Source organism: Porites lutea, chromosome 4 (genome assembly GCF_958299795.1).
Source record: "Porites lutea chromosome 4, jaPorLute2.1, whole genome shotgun sequence".
Lineage (NCBI taxonomy): Eukaryota > Metazoa > Cnidaria > Anthozoa > Scleractinia > Poritidae > Porites > Porites lutea.
In genome coordinates, this window is record NC_133204.1 from 44,455,148 (window position 1) to 44,472,088 (window position 16,941).

At 38.7% G+C, this 16,941-nt stretch overlaps 1 protein-coding gene across 1 annotated transcript; it reads right to left on the bottom strand.

Moving 5' to 3' along the window:
- Nucleotides 1-3,414: 3,414 nt before the first annotated feature.
- Nucleotides 3,415-16,896, bottom strand: LOC140934747 (uncharacterized). Its single transcript, XM_073384319.1, has 4 exons — nucleotides 16,499-16,896; nucleotides 14,430-14,997; nucleotides 9,340-9,692; nucleotides 3,415-3,961 (listed from the first exon to the last, which is right to left on the bottom strand). The coding sequence occupies exons 1-4, from the start codon at nucleotides 16,791-16,793 to the stop codon at nucleotides 3,435-3,437; spliced, it is 1,743 nt and encodes a 580-aa protein (XP_073240420.1). The 5' UTR covers nucleotides 16,794-16,896; the 3' UTR covers nucleotides 3,415-3,434.
- Nucleotides 16,897-16,941: the final 45 nt, after the last annotated feature.

A 16,941-nucleotide genomic window follows, 5' to 3' on the forward strand; every position in this document is an offset into this window, starting at 1 on the left:
CATCTTTCTTTTTCTTTTTTTCTCTGAAGTTTTGGGTTGCTTGTCGTTCTGCTTCACTCTGTTTGGTTCCATTTTTTGCCAGCAGATCCATACGAGCTTCTACATACAGGCACATACTTGCTTTAGTACCCTGCCTGTCGAACGCACTCAACCATAAATTTTAATGTTTTGTGTTAATAGTATTAAAAAAGTTTTTTAAAAACAATCACATATTAAAATGTGTGATCTCCTTTTCGTTGAATATTTGCCATGGTAGCTAGCAACCCATCACCAGTGGGTCTTGCCAGAAAGATGTTGTCTGTGGTTACACCCTGGGTGAAACCATTCTCATTCTCCCCCACCTTCCACCCTCCCCGCCCCAAAAGTCGGCTCATTGACTGGTCAGCTGCCCACCACTATACTCGTAGATTAACGGGCTAAGGAAAACAGGGATACATACAAGAGGGGATGTGGAAATTAGAGGCAATAGAGCGAACGGTAAGTGTTCCTGTTATTACGGACATATTCAGCTTGTACCCAGCTGTTGTCCTAGCCGGTACTTTTAAAAAACACCAATATATTTTGTTTCAGATATGGTTCGGGGAGATTGCCTTATGAAAGATTGTAGCAGTTGAGAGAGATAACTGGCAATAGGCTGCTCACATGTTTTTGCCTTTGGGGGTGTTCAAGAAGAAACCCATACATGCAGATATCACTCAGGGTGGTGGGAAAAGAATTAGTTATACAAAGAAAACCAAAATCTTACCTTGGTGAAGACCCGGCAGGGAGAGGGGGGCGGGGAGTACTTCCTAGTAGGCTAATGGGTAATGGAGATGTGCTGTGCTGCTGGGTGGGGTTGCATTTTAACGGCTGGATTGCATTGAGAATCGACTAAAATGGGATAGGGGTTCTGAGAGGCCAGTGGCACATGCCCAGCAAGAATTAACCCAAGTTACCCCCCACGAGTGGAAGACTGCATTGACAGCATTCAATTTCAACATCCTTTTGCACATTTAAAACACAGCTGTTTACAGACAAACCCCACTTTATGGATGCCCACTTATTACAGACAGTTTGCTTTGTACCTGGGAAAAGAAAGCCTTTACATTTTTTTTGTTCCAGAAATTTGTTGCCTGTATTAGTATACTCCCCTTAGGGCCCGCCAATTTAAGCCTGAGTTATGCCTAGAATGGTCTCTTTTAAGATGGATTTGATGTTGAATTTCTGATCAGCAATCCTGCACCTTTTGTAGGGGAGTCACACCCCCGCAAGGGATATGGCCTGTTTCAATAGACCTTTTTACCGATATGGCGGCCATATTGAATTAATTTGATTTAAGGAGTATTATAGGATGCCCAGGGGGCATGAGCACATTTTGTTTGTATTTTCGAGTGCTTTTCGGGTTATTTTTTCTTAAAGTTTTCTTAGAAAAGATTGTAATGGGAAAAAGATCCTTGTACTGTGTTTGGATGTAATAATGATTGCCATTTTCTAGTTTAGTATTAGAAATATGGTCTTTCACTGTATATTTCTCGGGAGAAAGGTGATCATTATTACACCTAAACATGGCACAAGGATCTTTTTTCCCATTAGAATCTTATTCTAAGAAAACTTTAAGAAAAAATGTCCCAAAAAGCGCTCGAAAATAGAAACGAAATGTGCTCATGCCCCCTGGGCATCCTATAATACTCCTTAAATCGAATTAATTCAATATGGCTGCGCTATCGGTAAAAAGGTCTATTACTATTGTAGTGGTACCAAAAAAATGCTGAGCTTGCTTGAATGTAGCATGACTGTGGCACAACTGTACCATGACTATTCCATGACTGTAGCTTGACTGTTGCGTGACTAAAGCACGACTTCTTTGGTTTCAGACATCAAATGAAATTAGTAGAACTAAATGGTTGTTCCTTAAAAACAATAGCATCAAAATTTCTTAAAAAACTGATAATTTTAGTATGGCAGTGAAGACCAACAACAGCTCGTTGTTTGAAATGATACGGAACTCGATCTTTCGAATGGAATGGTTGGAAGAGGCTAAAAGGCTATGGGAAAATGAAGTTTACAAGAGAGAAGTACTATACTGAAAGCAGATAAGGACACTATTACTGAGTGCTCAGTGTACCCAGACTTGTTATCCAGTGGTCGTGGGTTCATTACACTCTTAACTGTGTTGTTTCTCAATCATTCAGAATTGGGCACTTTATGCCAAACTTGTTAATAGCCAACTTCACTGGTCTGTCCTGTGCAGTGGGATTTCTGTTCTTGTGGTGTTTATTTCATCTATTTTGTGATTGTCATTTGCTTCATGATGTGACTGGTCATGCGCTGTATTATAAACACTGTGCATGCTGAGTTAGGTAAAGACTGTTGTTATAATTAATATTATTTTTTATTAATTTGACACAATTCCTAGGGGCCAAGGACATGTTCCTGTCAATTTTCTCACCTTATAACTTCATAGTTATATAATTTACATTCAACAGAAGTGTTAAGCATTGATATTTGTTCTTTAGTCAAACGAAATTTTTTTGAAGAACAGGACTCAGCAAAATTCAGTTCCACTGCTCTCCTTTTTGTGAGCTTAGATTTATTCCAAGCTGTATTATATTGTTTGCAGTCAACAAATGTAGTTTTAGCACTAGGATCATTAAGAAGATAAGGATGCTAAATTATATAAGCAGTCTTTAATCTCTTCTCAGTAGACATAGTTATGTTGTCACTTTTGCATCACCCATAATATAGTCTGCATAGCAAACGTTTCTACTAGAGTTATTGCACCAAAACTGGAATGATGGCAAAGAAATAAAAGAAGGGGGAGGGGGATGGGAGAGAAGTTTTTGCACAATAACTCATGTGGAAACGCTTGCCATACAGGCTGCGTGTAATACACCTTTTTACTCCCAAAGTGCTGCATAAGCACTGGGACAACTGTAATATCCAGAAGAAACTGAAACATTGGTTACACATTTTGGGGGGAATGGGTGGGCAGGTGGCAAAGAAGGTTTGTTGTGGGTAATGCAAAAGTGGCGAACGCGGGAAACATTTGAACACATGTCAAAAGAGCTTTCCCTTGTGAGCTGTGCATGTCTTTAACCTTGATCTCACAGCCTGGTTGCATAAAGCACTGACCTTAAGATTAATAATTCAAATTTTCTGCAACCTTTCCATCCGGTACCATGGGATTTTTTTGCACAGCATCATGGATAACTTTGATAATCTTAGATTAACAGGTATAGGAAACTTGAAAATACAAGGGAACAGGAGAGAACAGTTGCAAAAAATCGCACTTTTAACGTCTTTAGGCAACCAGGCCGAGTACGTTTAACCCTGGAAATAGGGGCCGATGCCTTCCAATGTACAAGGAAAAAAATCCGAGGGATAAGGTGTTCTTTTTGCAGGAGGTGATTGCTACACGCACTTTCTTGAACTCCCTGGGTATTTGCACTTGCTTCCTAGTCATCTCCATCATCTTTGAGAACGTGAAATCCGCTTAGTGACCTCTCCTCCATAGCATTCCTGATCGACAGCAATACACTTGACACAACAGCCAATCCAATTGTGAAGTAGATAATGCTCGTGATCGTGAACATCAACACGTGTGCAGTGTAACCCTCGGGATCACGATTAGGGGACGGGTGCAGTGGGACGAAGTCTCCAAAGCCAATTGTTGTCAGGGTTATAAAACCGAAATATACCCCATCTATATAACGCCATCCTTCCAGGTAACAGCCGAACAATGCAATAGTTAAAATCATCAAGACACTTATCATCAGTGTAATGGCAGCTGATTTAATTTCAATTCTCGATGGTTTCCGTTTGAGGACCCGCTCGTGACAACACTCTAGGGCGAGGCCTATCCAATGGTTGATGTGTTGTGCCAGCGTTGACAGCATTAACCATGTCAATGGTATTCCAACCAAGGCATACAGAATGCAAAATATGCGACCTCCGTCGGTGCATGGAGTCACGTGACCGTAACCTAGTAATTAAAAAAGGCAGTTACTTTTGAACCATCGAATTTCTGTAGCATCATGAATGGGCACGGTCACATGGGACAAACACACCTATGGTAATCGACGCAGTTGGGGCAAGAAAAACAAAGAGGTTACATAAATAAAACACAAACAGCGGTGATAAACATTGTGAGCTTTCACATTTTTCTAAACTTGCCGTTTCGTATGCTATTCAACATACATTTTCAAAAGTGATCTAAAGTGACCGTTGAAGATAATGACGAGACTATATCTAGCCGATGTTTTGAAAACCAACCTAACGGAATTTGCATTTTGAGTCATTTTGGGTGAAAAGGCGTCAAAATACACGTTTCTTAAGCCCGAGAAGCTCCAAAATCATAGTAACAAAGGAAAAAAGAAAAGGAAAGAGCCAGGAGAAAGAAAGGAGGAGAAGAGAAAAGAGCAATTTGCACTCTTAGTTTTTATAATAGCTACTTTTGGAGGTTTTTGGCTGAAAAAAGCTGTTCGACGCAAAAGGTCCATTTATTGATAACGTTATCAAAAATCCGGCTAGATATATTTATATATATATACATATGATGTAAATTACATCATTCAAAAAGCTACAGTACCCTTTCTCTTCAAGTTCCCACTGCCTCGTTTGCCATCTAGCAAGGTGTTTTTGTGGGAAGACTTTGTCGTTCTGTTTGGTTTACAGGGACTTCAATCAAATAACTTGACATATAATACTAGAAATACGTGCCTTGCAGAGTCTCGCAAAACTCAGGGAAAGGTCAAGCCGTAGGAAACAAAGGGAATACGCGCGGTGGTGTCGGTGCATGACTCATCAATGTAACAGATCTGTAAGTTGAATGTTGTCAACCGATAACGCTGGTTCTATTCCTTGCTCCGAGCGTTTTTTCTTCGGGTACTCTGGTTTCCCCTCTCCTCAAAAACTAACATTTCCAATTTCAAATTCGACCAGGAATGGTAGCTGACGAAGAACCCCTGCGTGGATGTGCTACCTCTAAATCGTAATTACATCGCTATCGACCGAAAAGCAACTACCTCAAGCGGAATCTACTTTCGCCCTTTCATATTTTACAAAGGGAATGTAAGGGAATTTGTAATAAATGAATGCATTGATAACAATGGAGTATTTCCAAGAGAATCTATGGCCACCCTGTGCAGACTGGCGGGGTGGTCAGAGAGGCCAGGCACATCAAGGAAGTATTCGAACGTCATATCGATGGTAACGCCTTCCTTTATCGGTAAGACAAGTCAGAGAAAAAGTTTCTAGTAACTTCGAATGAGGATGAGGAGATGGTTACGAAGTGAAAAAGTCTTAAATGAAAGCATTGATAAAACGAGAACGTCTTTATAATTAAAAAAAAAAAAAGAACGCGTTTTATGCTATCCATATCCATCTAATTGAGCTACTGTAGAGGTTTCATTTCCTGTTTTTTTTTCTTTTTCTTTCACAAAGACTTGAGAGAAAGCGACAAGTGCAGGCACTTGAAGAGTGTTCAGTCTTGTTACAATTATAGACTTGTCCGGCATGGAGGACTGCGAAATGGTAGAGCGATCAGGATTATCTTAGTAATTTTCGCGACGATGTGTGGGATGCAGTATTTTGGAGGCCAAGAGAGGTGCGTTAAATTGTCTTGTTCATAGCTGCAAAGTGTTTTCCGTGGGATGTCACCAAAACGGGGAATAGTGAGAGCGGGGAACCAACGCGGGGAACGGGAAAATGAAAAATGGGAACAAAACAGAGGATTGGAAATAAAATTGCTGATAGGGCTAGGGTTCAAGGTTGGTTTTGTTTTCCGATTTTTCATTTTCCCATTTCCATGCTTGTTCCCCGCTTTCCGTTCCCAGTTTTAGTAACACCCGTTTTCCGCGTGCATATTAAGGACCTTACGATCCGACAACGGCGACGTCCATGAAAACGTCCCTGAAAAGTAGACTCCGCATCCTTTCAAACCATTTCGCGATTTTCCAGAGTCGCCCAGTTACTTAAAAGAAGGGAATTTATGTTGGAGCTGCAGAGAGAGGGCAATGCCCAAGTTCAGACAGAGATGGTAGAATTTATCGCCTTGCCGTTCGCGTCCTCAAAAAAACTTAAAATTTGGTCATTTCACGTCGTAGTCGTGCAGGGACGCCGAAGAAATGTAGAAAAAAGCGTGATGCACGTGCAAAGTTACCGTTGCCGTCGCCTTCGTTGTTTCGTAAGGTCCCTATTCTATCATTTGGTCAGAATGGGACTGGGACTCGGACTCGGGGCAGCGAAATGTTGAGTCGAACCCGACGACCACTAGTCGACACTGCCTCCAGGAAAAGGCGGTCAACAGATCATTCTGATAAAATCGCGCGCGAAATATCTGCGATTAATAAAACCCAACTAGTGGTCTATTATCAATGCTGCGTTCTGATTGGTTGAGCTACTACTAGGCTATATGTTATAGCCCACTAGCAGCGAAAAGCGCCGGCTTTGAAAACCAAAACAATGGCGGCTGAATCGCATTTTGCTAGCTTAAGTTGTTTTGCCTTAATATAATCGACCGACTAGTTGGATTTTACTAAAACAATTATTCCTCTCACCGCTCATGGCCTCTGACTCAATAGCCCATTCGGCCTTCTACCTCATGGGTTATTGACTCAGAACGCATTCGGGCTTGAGGAATAATAAGTTGTCAATTATCCATGTGGGGACTTGCCAAACTATTTTTTGGCCCTTTTATTTGAAAGGACGGCTTCCTTTGCAATTACGTAACACTAACAAAAGAAACTTCCAGAAAAGAGACAATAAATAAAAAAAATTCTAGCAGCCTACAATTTCTAAAATTGTATTGATTGAAATGAAATTATATTATTTAACTATTTTCCGCCCACATTCGATATTCATCATTTTCTTTGATTTAACGATCACAGATGAATAGTAAAAACGTGCAATAAATGGAAAACGAATAAAAGTTAATGTGTTTGTAACATCATTTTCCAGCTGAGACTGAAATTGGTCAAATTCAGGTTTGATATTAACAGACATGCTATTTGTCACCAGTCGATAGGGGTTTCCCCTTGTCTATAGACTTTTCGTCGTCCTTGCTGGTAAAAAAGGATAAATAGATATGAGATGACGAAAAACAGTTGTCTCCGTTTTTAAAAGAAGCGTCAAAATAAGGCAATGATGGGGTTTCGTATGCGTCACGCTTTTTTGTTTTTTCTTTATCACTTATATATCTTTTAGCATATCGAGGCGTTTTCCTGGGTATGAATAGAGTAATCTTGACGGAGGTTCTCTGCTTTAAAGAGCATCTGCAATTCCTCCTGTTTTTCTCGGCCTTTAATTTAATCATCAGGGAAATTAAAAGAAGAAATCAGTCCCTAAGAATCGCCAAAAAGAAGGTCTTCAAAGTGATTCGAACATCACAAGTGTGATCATACAATCTAGTCCACAACTTTGGGAGGACACGATTAGAGTGGGCTCCTATGCTTCCGAACTGTGATACAATACTAGCTCTTAATTTAGCAATCACGGTTACTTGATCTTTAAAAAATATGCTTTGAAAATTTGATGTTACTTCAACTCGTTGGGACTTCCAAGAAATTATCCGTCGTATCTCTCATCACTGAATTCAATTCAGCTCTGAATTGTGAAAATTGTATGTAGCCTATTTGTTAAAATATCTTATATTCAGTTTCCAACTAGAAACAAAACATTTTTGTTACTTAACAATTAAAATTCTACAATCTTAGTTCTTGCTGCGTTTCGTTGTCAGGGTCGATTGATACTTTTGCTTTTAGAATGGAGAAAAAATGCTAAGCGGAAAGGAAGGCGCGCTTCAGATTATTTAACATTTTCATTAATCCTTTGAGTTGCAAAGTTTTCTTTCGAAGGACGTTACGCCAGTATTCGCGCATTTATTGACGTTTATGTCATCTTTTTTCTTTTAACGTATGATAATATATTCCTATGTTGAGAGAAAAATATAAACTGTAAATTTTGAAAATGGATAAACAATAGGCTTGGCGTGAACAGGGTTGTCACTAATATCCGAAAGATTTCAAAAAATTCGTTCAGCATTGGTTTTCGCACCTGTCAAAATTAGCACGCCATTCTGAATCCTGTACTAAGTTCCCCTTGAGAAAAAATGAACAGAAAATGTTTGACATAACAAAGCAGCCATAATAAGGTAGCCATAGTATTTTTCTGAGCTGTCATATAAATTTTCATATAAATTTAGTGACAGATGGTCCAATTAATCACAATCCCAAAGGTCATTGAAAGGTACTTCTCGATAACGAGACTTTGCCCAGCTCAAGCCTTATTGAAAAGTATTGGGGAGTATTGCGGATATAATTGAATTAGCTAGAGCCAATATCCATAACAACAACTTTAATCTTGTTCCTTTGCGGAAGACGCCAAACCTTGCTCAATTTGTTATTTTCGTTCGGTATAAAATATATTTCATTTAGTAAAGTGGTGTGTGTGCACATTGACTCCAACAAGCCTCGTAAGAAGTCTATATCTCTCAATTTCCATTAAGTAGCCGCATTGAATATTTAACGAAATATTCCACAACTATACGTTATGGTAAATACGTTCTGTGGTCAGGCTCTGAATTTCCAAACTATCTCCAAATATTCATCTATTTTCTTCAATATTCACTGAAAGGTATAGGCTTCTTGTTTTACTTTTTGACAGACGGGATATACATGTATGTATATGTTTGACGCCATGAATTTTATTTCTGAGCTTCCGTGGGCAGCTGTGCACTGCAATAGATTTTGATTGAGAGGTTTTTTTGGTCTTTACTTGCGAGACATTTCCCAGACTGTCATATATACTTTTAGATTATTTGGTTTTCCAAAATAATTATACGAAAAAAAAAAAGGAGGAAAAATATGCAGATTAATTTATCGATATTTGCTTGTCTATATTAGTAACCGGTCTTTTTAAACTTAAATTTATTTTTTGTTGTTGTTGGGTCCAATTTTTTCCTTCTTGGATGAATACTATGGAACAAAGTTCGTACCGTGATCTGCCAAATGAACATCCTACAAGGAGTAAATTGTATAATAAAACGAGGAAACCCCATTGAGTACATGCAAAAAAGACGCTAAAATGGGTTTCTAGCTTTGTTTGAAAACCCATTTAGCTAAGCCTCTGTTGAATGAATACTTTAAATGCAAAATAATGCGTTATAAAGGAGAATAAAGAAGGTCCTCAATTTGAGAAGAAACTTTTCAATTAATAAGGTAAATAGACTAACCGAGGAGGACATTCAGTGCGCGTTTCAATCGACCTTGCACGGCCTTGTTTGAGGTGAACTTCTGCTCTAATTGTTGGCAAGCAATGGCGTGTAAAATAAGATTTATTACCTCCGAAAAATAAGTTGCTTACCTATTGTGGTAACAACTGTTCCAGCGAAGAAAAGTGAGCCAAGGATTGTCCATCGCTTCACCCAGTCTTGGCTAAAACCATGATCAACAATCTCTTCGATTTTGCTGATAAAGAGTTTCATATCATCATGAGAAATGTTGTACTTTGCTTGGAATTGATTTCGTGCGACAAGCATTGCCTCTCGTTCTTCTTCTTCATTTTGCAATTCTAATGCTTGAAAAATGACAGCTCCCAGGAAGATGTAAACCAAAAATACTGCTATCTGTATGACTAGATTTCTGGAGCCCTCTGCATGCCACATGGTCGATATTCGCACATTAAACAACTTTTCCTTCTTAATACTACTACAAAGGCTTTCCTGATCGACTTATCTTCATAGCTGTTCGCGCTTACGCGTCCTCAAGGCCATAAATCACAGATGAACCTGATGCTTTTTTGGTTGAAAACACTAAACTTAGCTCTCTAATTTCCTGCCAGAGTGCTACGTATGCACTGCCATTCTTCTAAAGGTGTCTCCCAATAATTAAGCGTCCTACGGGGGCAGTTCAGGGACCTTGTATTCGATAGAATAGCGGAAATGTGAAGGTACAATGACTTGCGCCTTAGGCGTTATCTATAACTGCGTTCGGGAAGGTAAATTACCGGCCATCGGAACCCAGTTACTACAAAGAACGCATGCGCGTGCGTCCCACGCGAATTCAAAAATGACATCAAATTTTTAATTTTCACCGCGCAAGGTGGTATTAAATATTCAATGTTTTAAATAACGTATTTATATTTTCTTGCAATTCAAAGCCTCCTAATCTATTTTCTCAATGAAATCCTGTCGCGAAACGAAGTTTCCCACTGTTTTTTTTCAAGGGGTCAAAAGTAGTGGAAACGGCGAAGTCGTTCGTGTTGGAAAGAGAACCTTTCGCACACAGATTTACTTCAGCTTATTTGAGTTGTGGTTTTGTGTACAGTCTAAACCCACTTAAAAAATGTTCGAATTTAGCCTCTAGGCATTGCATTAGTTTGTTCTAAAACTTTGTTTTCGCTGTCCATTTAATAGGGAGGCAATAATCATAAAGCACATTTGATTCCTTCCTGACCTTAGAGTCAAAATTGTTAAAGCCTGTAGTCTCACAAACATCAAATTCGAACCTTATCTCGAACTGATCAAAGCAACATCGATACTTTATTAGTCATTCGGAAAAAGCCACAATCGCAATTTTATATTTAATGGTAGTTTTCACTTCGAAATGAAAAACAATAAAATGTGAATGATGTTTTTTTTTTCAGGCAGTCGTTACTGATAAGCCAACTCTGAAAAAATCCGAGTTCATTCCCAACAGGAGTCGAACCTATGACCTTCTTGTTTATAATTTGGATGCTCTACCTCTGATCCTCAGGAGACCCGCTGGGATTAAGGCCATTAAGCTAGGTTTAAAATATATATATAAATAAACCGCAGCCCATGAATTTAAAATTCATCTCTAGAGACCCACGCATCATGCATACATAATGAGGCTTCTATTTACAGTGAAACTGTAAGAATAGCTTCTTTCAAAGAGTAGGCACGTATTTCACATTTGTCCCAGAAATTTGGATTTTCCAATTGGATGCATATTTTTTTAAAAAAACAAACTAATATCTGTAAAAAAAAAAAAAAAAAAAAAAATTATAACAAAAAGAGTGGAAATGACGGCTGCACATAGATTTACAAAGTGTATTACCTCTGCTCTGGCAACGGCCTTGAATTTACATGGGAAAACCGGACATTCTGGTAGGAAAATCAAACGGTTCGCGCCATTTTGTTTGGGAAGCTTCAAAAAACATGGGCTATGATTTGAGGGGATGCAATTTTCTACTCTTTTTAGTCTGTTCAGCTGATTTGGATATACATTGTAGTGGGTTGTTCTTTCCACTGCGTCAAATTTTATAGTTTTACGGTTATGCACAATGTATCCAGCCGGTCCACCCGGGTGGTTTTTGTAAATGGTACGCACCCAGGTCTCTTTGGGTTTTTCCCCTTCTTTGGATATTTTATCTTATGCTATCAGTGATGTTAGACTCGTGCGCTTAAAAACAGTAAATAAGCGATGAGGAGACATCTAGCCATATAAAGGTTTAGTTTTCAGTAGAGTCGTCACATCTTCTTGTTTGTGTGTCAGCCTATCGAGTAATCGTTACAGATTGAAAATAAATCAGGTTTGTAAGATTTCAAAACATACATTAGGTGATGGAAATGGGTAGTGTTTCTAATTGGTTGAAGCAAATTTTCAACCAATCAGAAGCACTACCCAGTAGTGACACGTCATAAAACCCAAATGGTCAATTTGAAAGAAAAAACAAGCCTTTAAACACCAAAACCACACATTTTTAGATCAAAACCCAAAAAAGCGAGCTAAAAAAATGAAGAAAACCGAAAAAATCGAAAATCATAGTGCTTCATGCAATAGTCTCTGTCTGCAATGGGACGGAACAATGCCTCGGGCTTAGCTCCCTGTGGGATGAAATAAGGCTATTTTTTTGCAAACTAACTCGCGATAGCCTGTTCCAGGATTTCAGATAATAGAGCGCGGAGTTCAGATGGTGTGGAGCAAGTTAAATCGTACGAGGGGAAATTAACGGGAAGAAAAAACGAGGAGAATCAAATTTTGGCCAGCGCTCTACTCTGGATCAGGCTAAACTCGCAGAAGTGTTACGTTCTAATTCGCTTCGCTCAAACAAACGTAAATTATTTTCCTCTAAAATGTAATACATACAAAACAAACAACGCTATTTGATGGTTGGATGCTCAGGCATTCCAACCAAGTGAGAAATAACAAAGTAAAGCAGATAAAGGAAAAATATTATCGCGAAAAAGCTGATTATCATTGTCAGACTTGAAACGTTTCGAAGAACTCAGCTTTGACCTTTCAGGGTTTTTCCTCTTCTTTTCGCTGCATTTTTCGCTTTCTTGAGGCGTTTCTCGTCTTCGGAGTTTGAGGGGAGGTGGTCTGACTCATATTAGGGAGTTTAAGATACGGCGACTACGGACTACGGCTACGGATAAATATGCTACTGCGCATGATCAAAGCCACGTGACTGTTCATTTTTCCCGCGTAGTCCTGCGGCTACGGTGAGTTGTTGACCTGTTTCGCGTAGTGGGGACTACGGAGAACATTTTGATCGTATTTTGCCGTCTCGGTAATTCAAGAATCTCGTCTTTTCGTAAAAAAGTTTTCAATTCATCTGCTTTAAGTGAGAGGGAAGCAAAATATGTGAGTTGTGTCCAATTTCTGCTCAGATTTACGCTTTTATCCACTGTCGTGACTACATTTTTATCTAGCTAAGCTCATATTTAAATAAGCTAAGCTGTTTATACGCAGAATTCAGATTGACGGCCGAGGAGAAGAAAAATCATGCAGGTAATTTACTTTCTCTTTGCACTTGAGAAGTTTCAATGTTTGTTCCCCCCCAACGGATTAGTGTGTCTTTCTACTTGTGTAACATTTATTTATGCGAGTTTTTGTATCGCGCCATTTGCTGAATGAAAATGATGTAAATATCTTCGAGACAATCGAAACTCGGCATTTCGATTCTTCAAACTACATCAGATCAGTAGTCGGAGAAGTCCATCTTCTAAATCTAATAAATGAGCTATTACTATTTCTTTCTATGTCTTTAATATTTGACGTAAGTATTCATGAGCGAAAAAATAAAACCTGTGTAACCAAAACTTTGTTTACCAATTTCACCCGACGTAATTGCTTCCTTCAAGTATGGAAGAATTTGTTCATTGTTCTAAAGATAAGATCACATGCAAAACTGACTTGCATTTTTGTGAACTGTGATGAAAACAAGAAAATCTTTGCGCGTTGATTCCCTCTCCGCCTCTTCTCTCGTAGTCTACTGTGTGTAGTGCGATCTTAACGTTCTATATTTGCACGACTCAACCCAGTACTACAAACAAAGGACAACGCTCGTCCAGCCGTAGTTCGTAGTCCGTAGTCTCCGTATCTTAAACTCCCTATTCTTGAACACCCAACCAACCGTCCTTGCTGCAGTCCGCAATATTTATTAATTTCTGCCTCTTGTGAATAATCTGCTGAGCTTCCTGTACCTAGGTATTTACCTGACTTGGATTGTCAGCGCTAGCCTTAATTCTGGCCGAGAAAAGATTTTTCTAGCTTGGCGTTAACCTCGAATTGTTTCCCGTTACTGAATTTGAATTCCGAGGCGGACCTCTGTATTTTTGACTGACCTTCGAAAAGTTTGCCTTGTGCCTCGAGTTTAGTTTCAAGATATCCTTTAAACAAAGAAAGTACTTCATCAACCAGCTCTGAACTTTGAGGTTTAGGGTTCGCTGAAGGATCTTTAGGTTTCGATTCCTCTACAAATGACTCGGCATCAGACATCTCTGCGGTAAACGCCTCGGAAAGTGGAATGCGAGAGAGAGAAAGAGCGCATTCTACGCGGACCAATTTATGGTGTAGATTAACCAATCAGAAGGTGGCAGAGAGCCCTGTAGAGAATTGCAACATACCAGCGGAAAACACATTTACAGTAAACAAGTGAAGATTTCTGGATAGTGTGTTTTTTGCGTTTTTCATATGTTCAAAGAAATGCGAAAAAAAAACAAAAAAAAAACGGGCCTATGAAAGAAAAAAGTTGGGTCGAAAAACATTTCTTGTATGGCCGGAAAAAGAAACTTTCTTCTCGATACAACAAAACGGGTAGGGCAGGCCAATCTTTTTCCCTCGGTAGCCAATGAGAACACGCTTCATCTTCGAGCCATATAATTCAGTTACAAGATTTGTCACGATCTGCACAATTATTCTTATCACACTTAGCCTCATTCAAAAACTGTAAATTAACTTACTATTGGTTACACAATACAAAAATTCAAGTATTTCGCGTAATTAAATCAAAGACTTTATTATTAGGACTCCTAAAATAATTACGGAATAAATAAAAATAGAGCAGTATTTTATGTACATAATTTCAATTATTTAAAGTGCATAGATAATTTATTTGTCTGTTGCCAGTTTGAACGGTTTCAGTTGTCACCCTAACGTCGGTTGCCATGAATTGAAACATTTCCTGGCGTTTTGGTTTTATATCACCTTGTTTCTCTTGACATCTCAATTTCAACATCGTCAGTCTCCTCATCCTCACTTTCACTTGTGCTATACAGTGACTGAAAACCAAAGATGGCTTTATCCTCCATTATTTTTCGTATCGACAGGAGTACACTGGAATTCACAGCAAGTCCGAACGAAAACAGCAAAAAACAGAATAAAAGAAACAAGGAGATTGAGAAGGAAGACCTTTCTGCTTCTTCAGAGTTGTAGTTGGGATGCATGGGTACATAGTCGCCAAATCCTATCGTGGTCAAGCTAATGAACGCAAAATAAATTCCTTCGAAGAATGTCCAGTTTTCGATGAACATTCCTATGATGGCGATAACTGTCATGACAAAAAAGGCTAAAACAACAGCGACTAACAGACACAAAACGTTATACAACTTGTTTTCTGGTTTCAGTTCTCTGTTTTGTAACGAACGTCCAATGAGCTCCACAATCTTTCTCCCAAGGGAAGTTAGCATTAACCACGTGACTGGTATTCCAAATAAGGCGTAAATCATACAGAAGATGCGGCCCGGAAGAGTTTTCGGTGCGAAGTGGCCGTAACCTGTATGGAGGAGATAAAAAAGTGAGAGCAGTAAGTTAGTACGTTTAAGTAATGGACAAACCACTTCTTAACAATGATTTGCGCTCACTCTCGACGTCAAGTATTTCGACTTGTTTCGCATTTCTCCCTGTTGACTCTGTGAGCGAACTCTGTTGATTTGAACTTTTCACGTGGCACTGTTTATTTATTATGCTGTTCTAACCTTTCAGTCTGCGACTGAAATCCTTCTAATGTATGTGACGCTCAAATGAAACCATTTAACAGTGCTTTCCCTAGATGCTACTTAGTGTTTTCTTTTTCAGAATAACAAAAAATGAAGTTTGTGATTTCGAGTCAAGTAATGTATAGGACATCACCTTGGCGAGTAATTGAGTGTGATCAGGTTGCTCGCGTGTTACGTGTAAATGAATTTATGGAGTGAGAACGTTTAAGTATTAATTAGCTTTACCATGATTATAAAATGTTCGTTTAAAATTTCAACGAACATTGTCATATTAATATTATTTTCTAATTTAAAACAAGTGAGTCGCGACAGTACTTAGTTATCAAGAAATTTCTATAGGGAAAATAGACGTTTGTAATGATAAAGAACTCGACAATTTAACAATTTCTGAAGGACAAATTTAAATAATTAGTGTGGTGTTTTAAAGGCTGAATTGTTTTTGAAACATCGCACCTGTCAGCCGAAATAATGCACGCTATCCACCGTCGCTGTTAGTCGCTAATTTATTCTTCTCTTATTACTATTAACATTTTGTTACAGAAAATGCCACGTATTATCATTTCAGCTTATTTAGTACACCGCGATTCAAATTCAAGAAAACGTCTTAAGGTCAATTTACAAAGTGCCAGGAAACCAGCCTATGTTAAAAAAGTAGACTCTTCCCGAACGACCTTTTATTTGAATACAAAGCGCTTAGAATATTTCATTATGAACCCTCTCTTGCAAAAGTCGACATAAGGCAGTGCTACGATGGTCAAGGTTTCATGGACTCTAGCAGCTGGCGTTTTAAGAACTTAAAAACGGCTTTGTACGACCACGACGTTTTGCCAATGTACTCCTTAGATTTTTTGTTTCAGATGTTTGGTACTCAAACCGAACACATTGTCAATTTCCAGCTCGTTTTTTCTATTAATTAAGGGTACCATGTGTCATCTTCGTTTAACTGTCAATTTTAGCAACTGAACATCTTTGTTCTTTAAAGTTAAAAAAGGTGAGGTTTAAAGAGAAACGATGATTTAAGACTGATTTGAACGTAAGCGCTTTTTTTTAAATATGTTCTTTAGCCTGGTGGCACGAAAAATTAATTTATTACTTACTATATTTTAATTCTGTGTTCAAACCAAACAGTTTTTAGACAAACCCCGAAATAATGATTTTTCCTCGTTTCACGTACGTTTGGCATGAACACAGTGTTCATGAGTGTTACATGCGACTTGTGACCCTGAACGAACAATACATGCTTTTTTTTACTAAATAGATTCAAAACAAAAACCTTACCTATTGTTGTTATCACAGTTCCGGAGAAAAACAACGAACCTGTAAAGCTCCATTTTTCTAGCCATCCATTCGTGTAACCCCAGCTCTCTGCTTCTATTATTGTGTTTACGAATTCCCTCATTTCGTCGTCGCTTATATTGTACTTAACGAACATTCGATTGATTGCTTTCTTCGCCTTTGATATACCAAGTTGTTCGTTATGTGATTCGAGTACCCTAAAAACAACCATTCCTAATGCTAAATAAATCACGAAAAATGTTCCACGTACTATCAACCGCTTTGTTTCCTTTTTCATAGTAAACTTTCCTTAGTGTACTATGTTTTGTCGCGAGAAACTGAAAAAGCCGGCGGTTAAAAATATGTCTCGCGGTAACGTTGTGCTTTTGAATGGCGCGAAATCCTTTGTTTAACCTTCTCCCAACTGATATCCAATCGCAGTGCGA

Excerpts from the sequence above, each read along its gene's own strand:
- LOC140934747 (XM_073384319.1), bottom strand. The coding sequence starts at position 16,793 with ATGAAAAAGGAAACAAAGCGGTTGATAGTACGTGGAACATTTTTCGTG. Across the intron at positions 14,998-16,498 it reads AACTGTGATAACAACAATAG|GTTACGGCCACTTCGCACCG; the intron begins GTAAGGTTTTTG and ends TCCTCCATACAG. Across the intron at positions 3,962-9,339 it reads AACAGTTGTTACCACAATAG|GTTACGGTCACGTGACTCCA; the intron begins GTAAGCAACTTA and ends TTTAATTACTAG.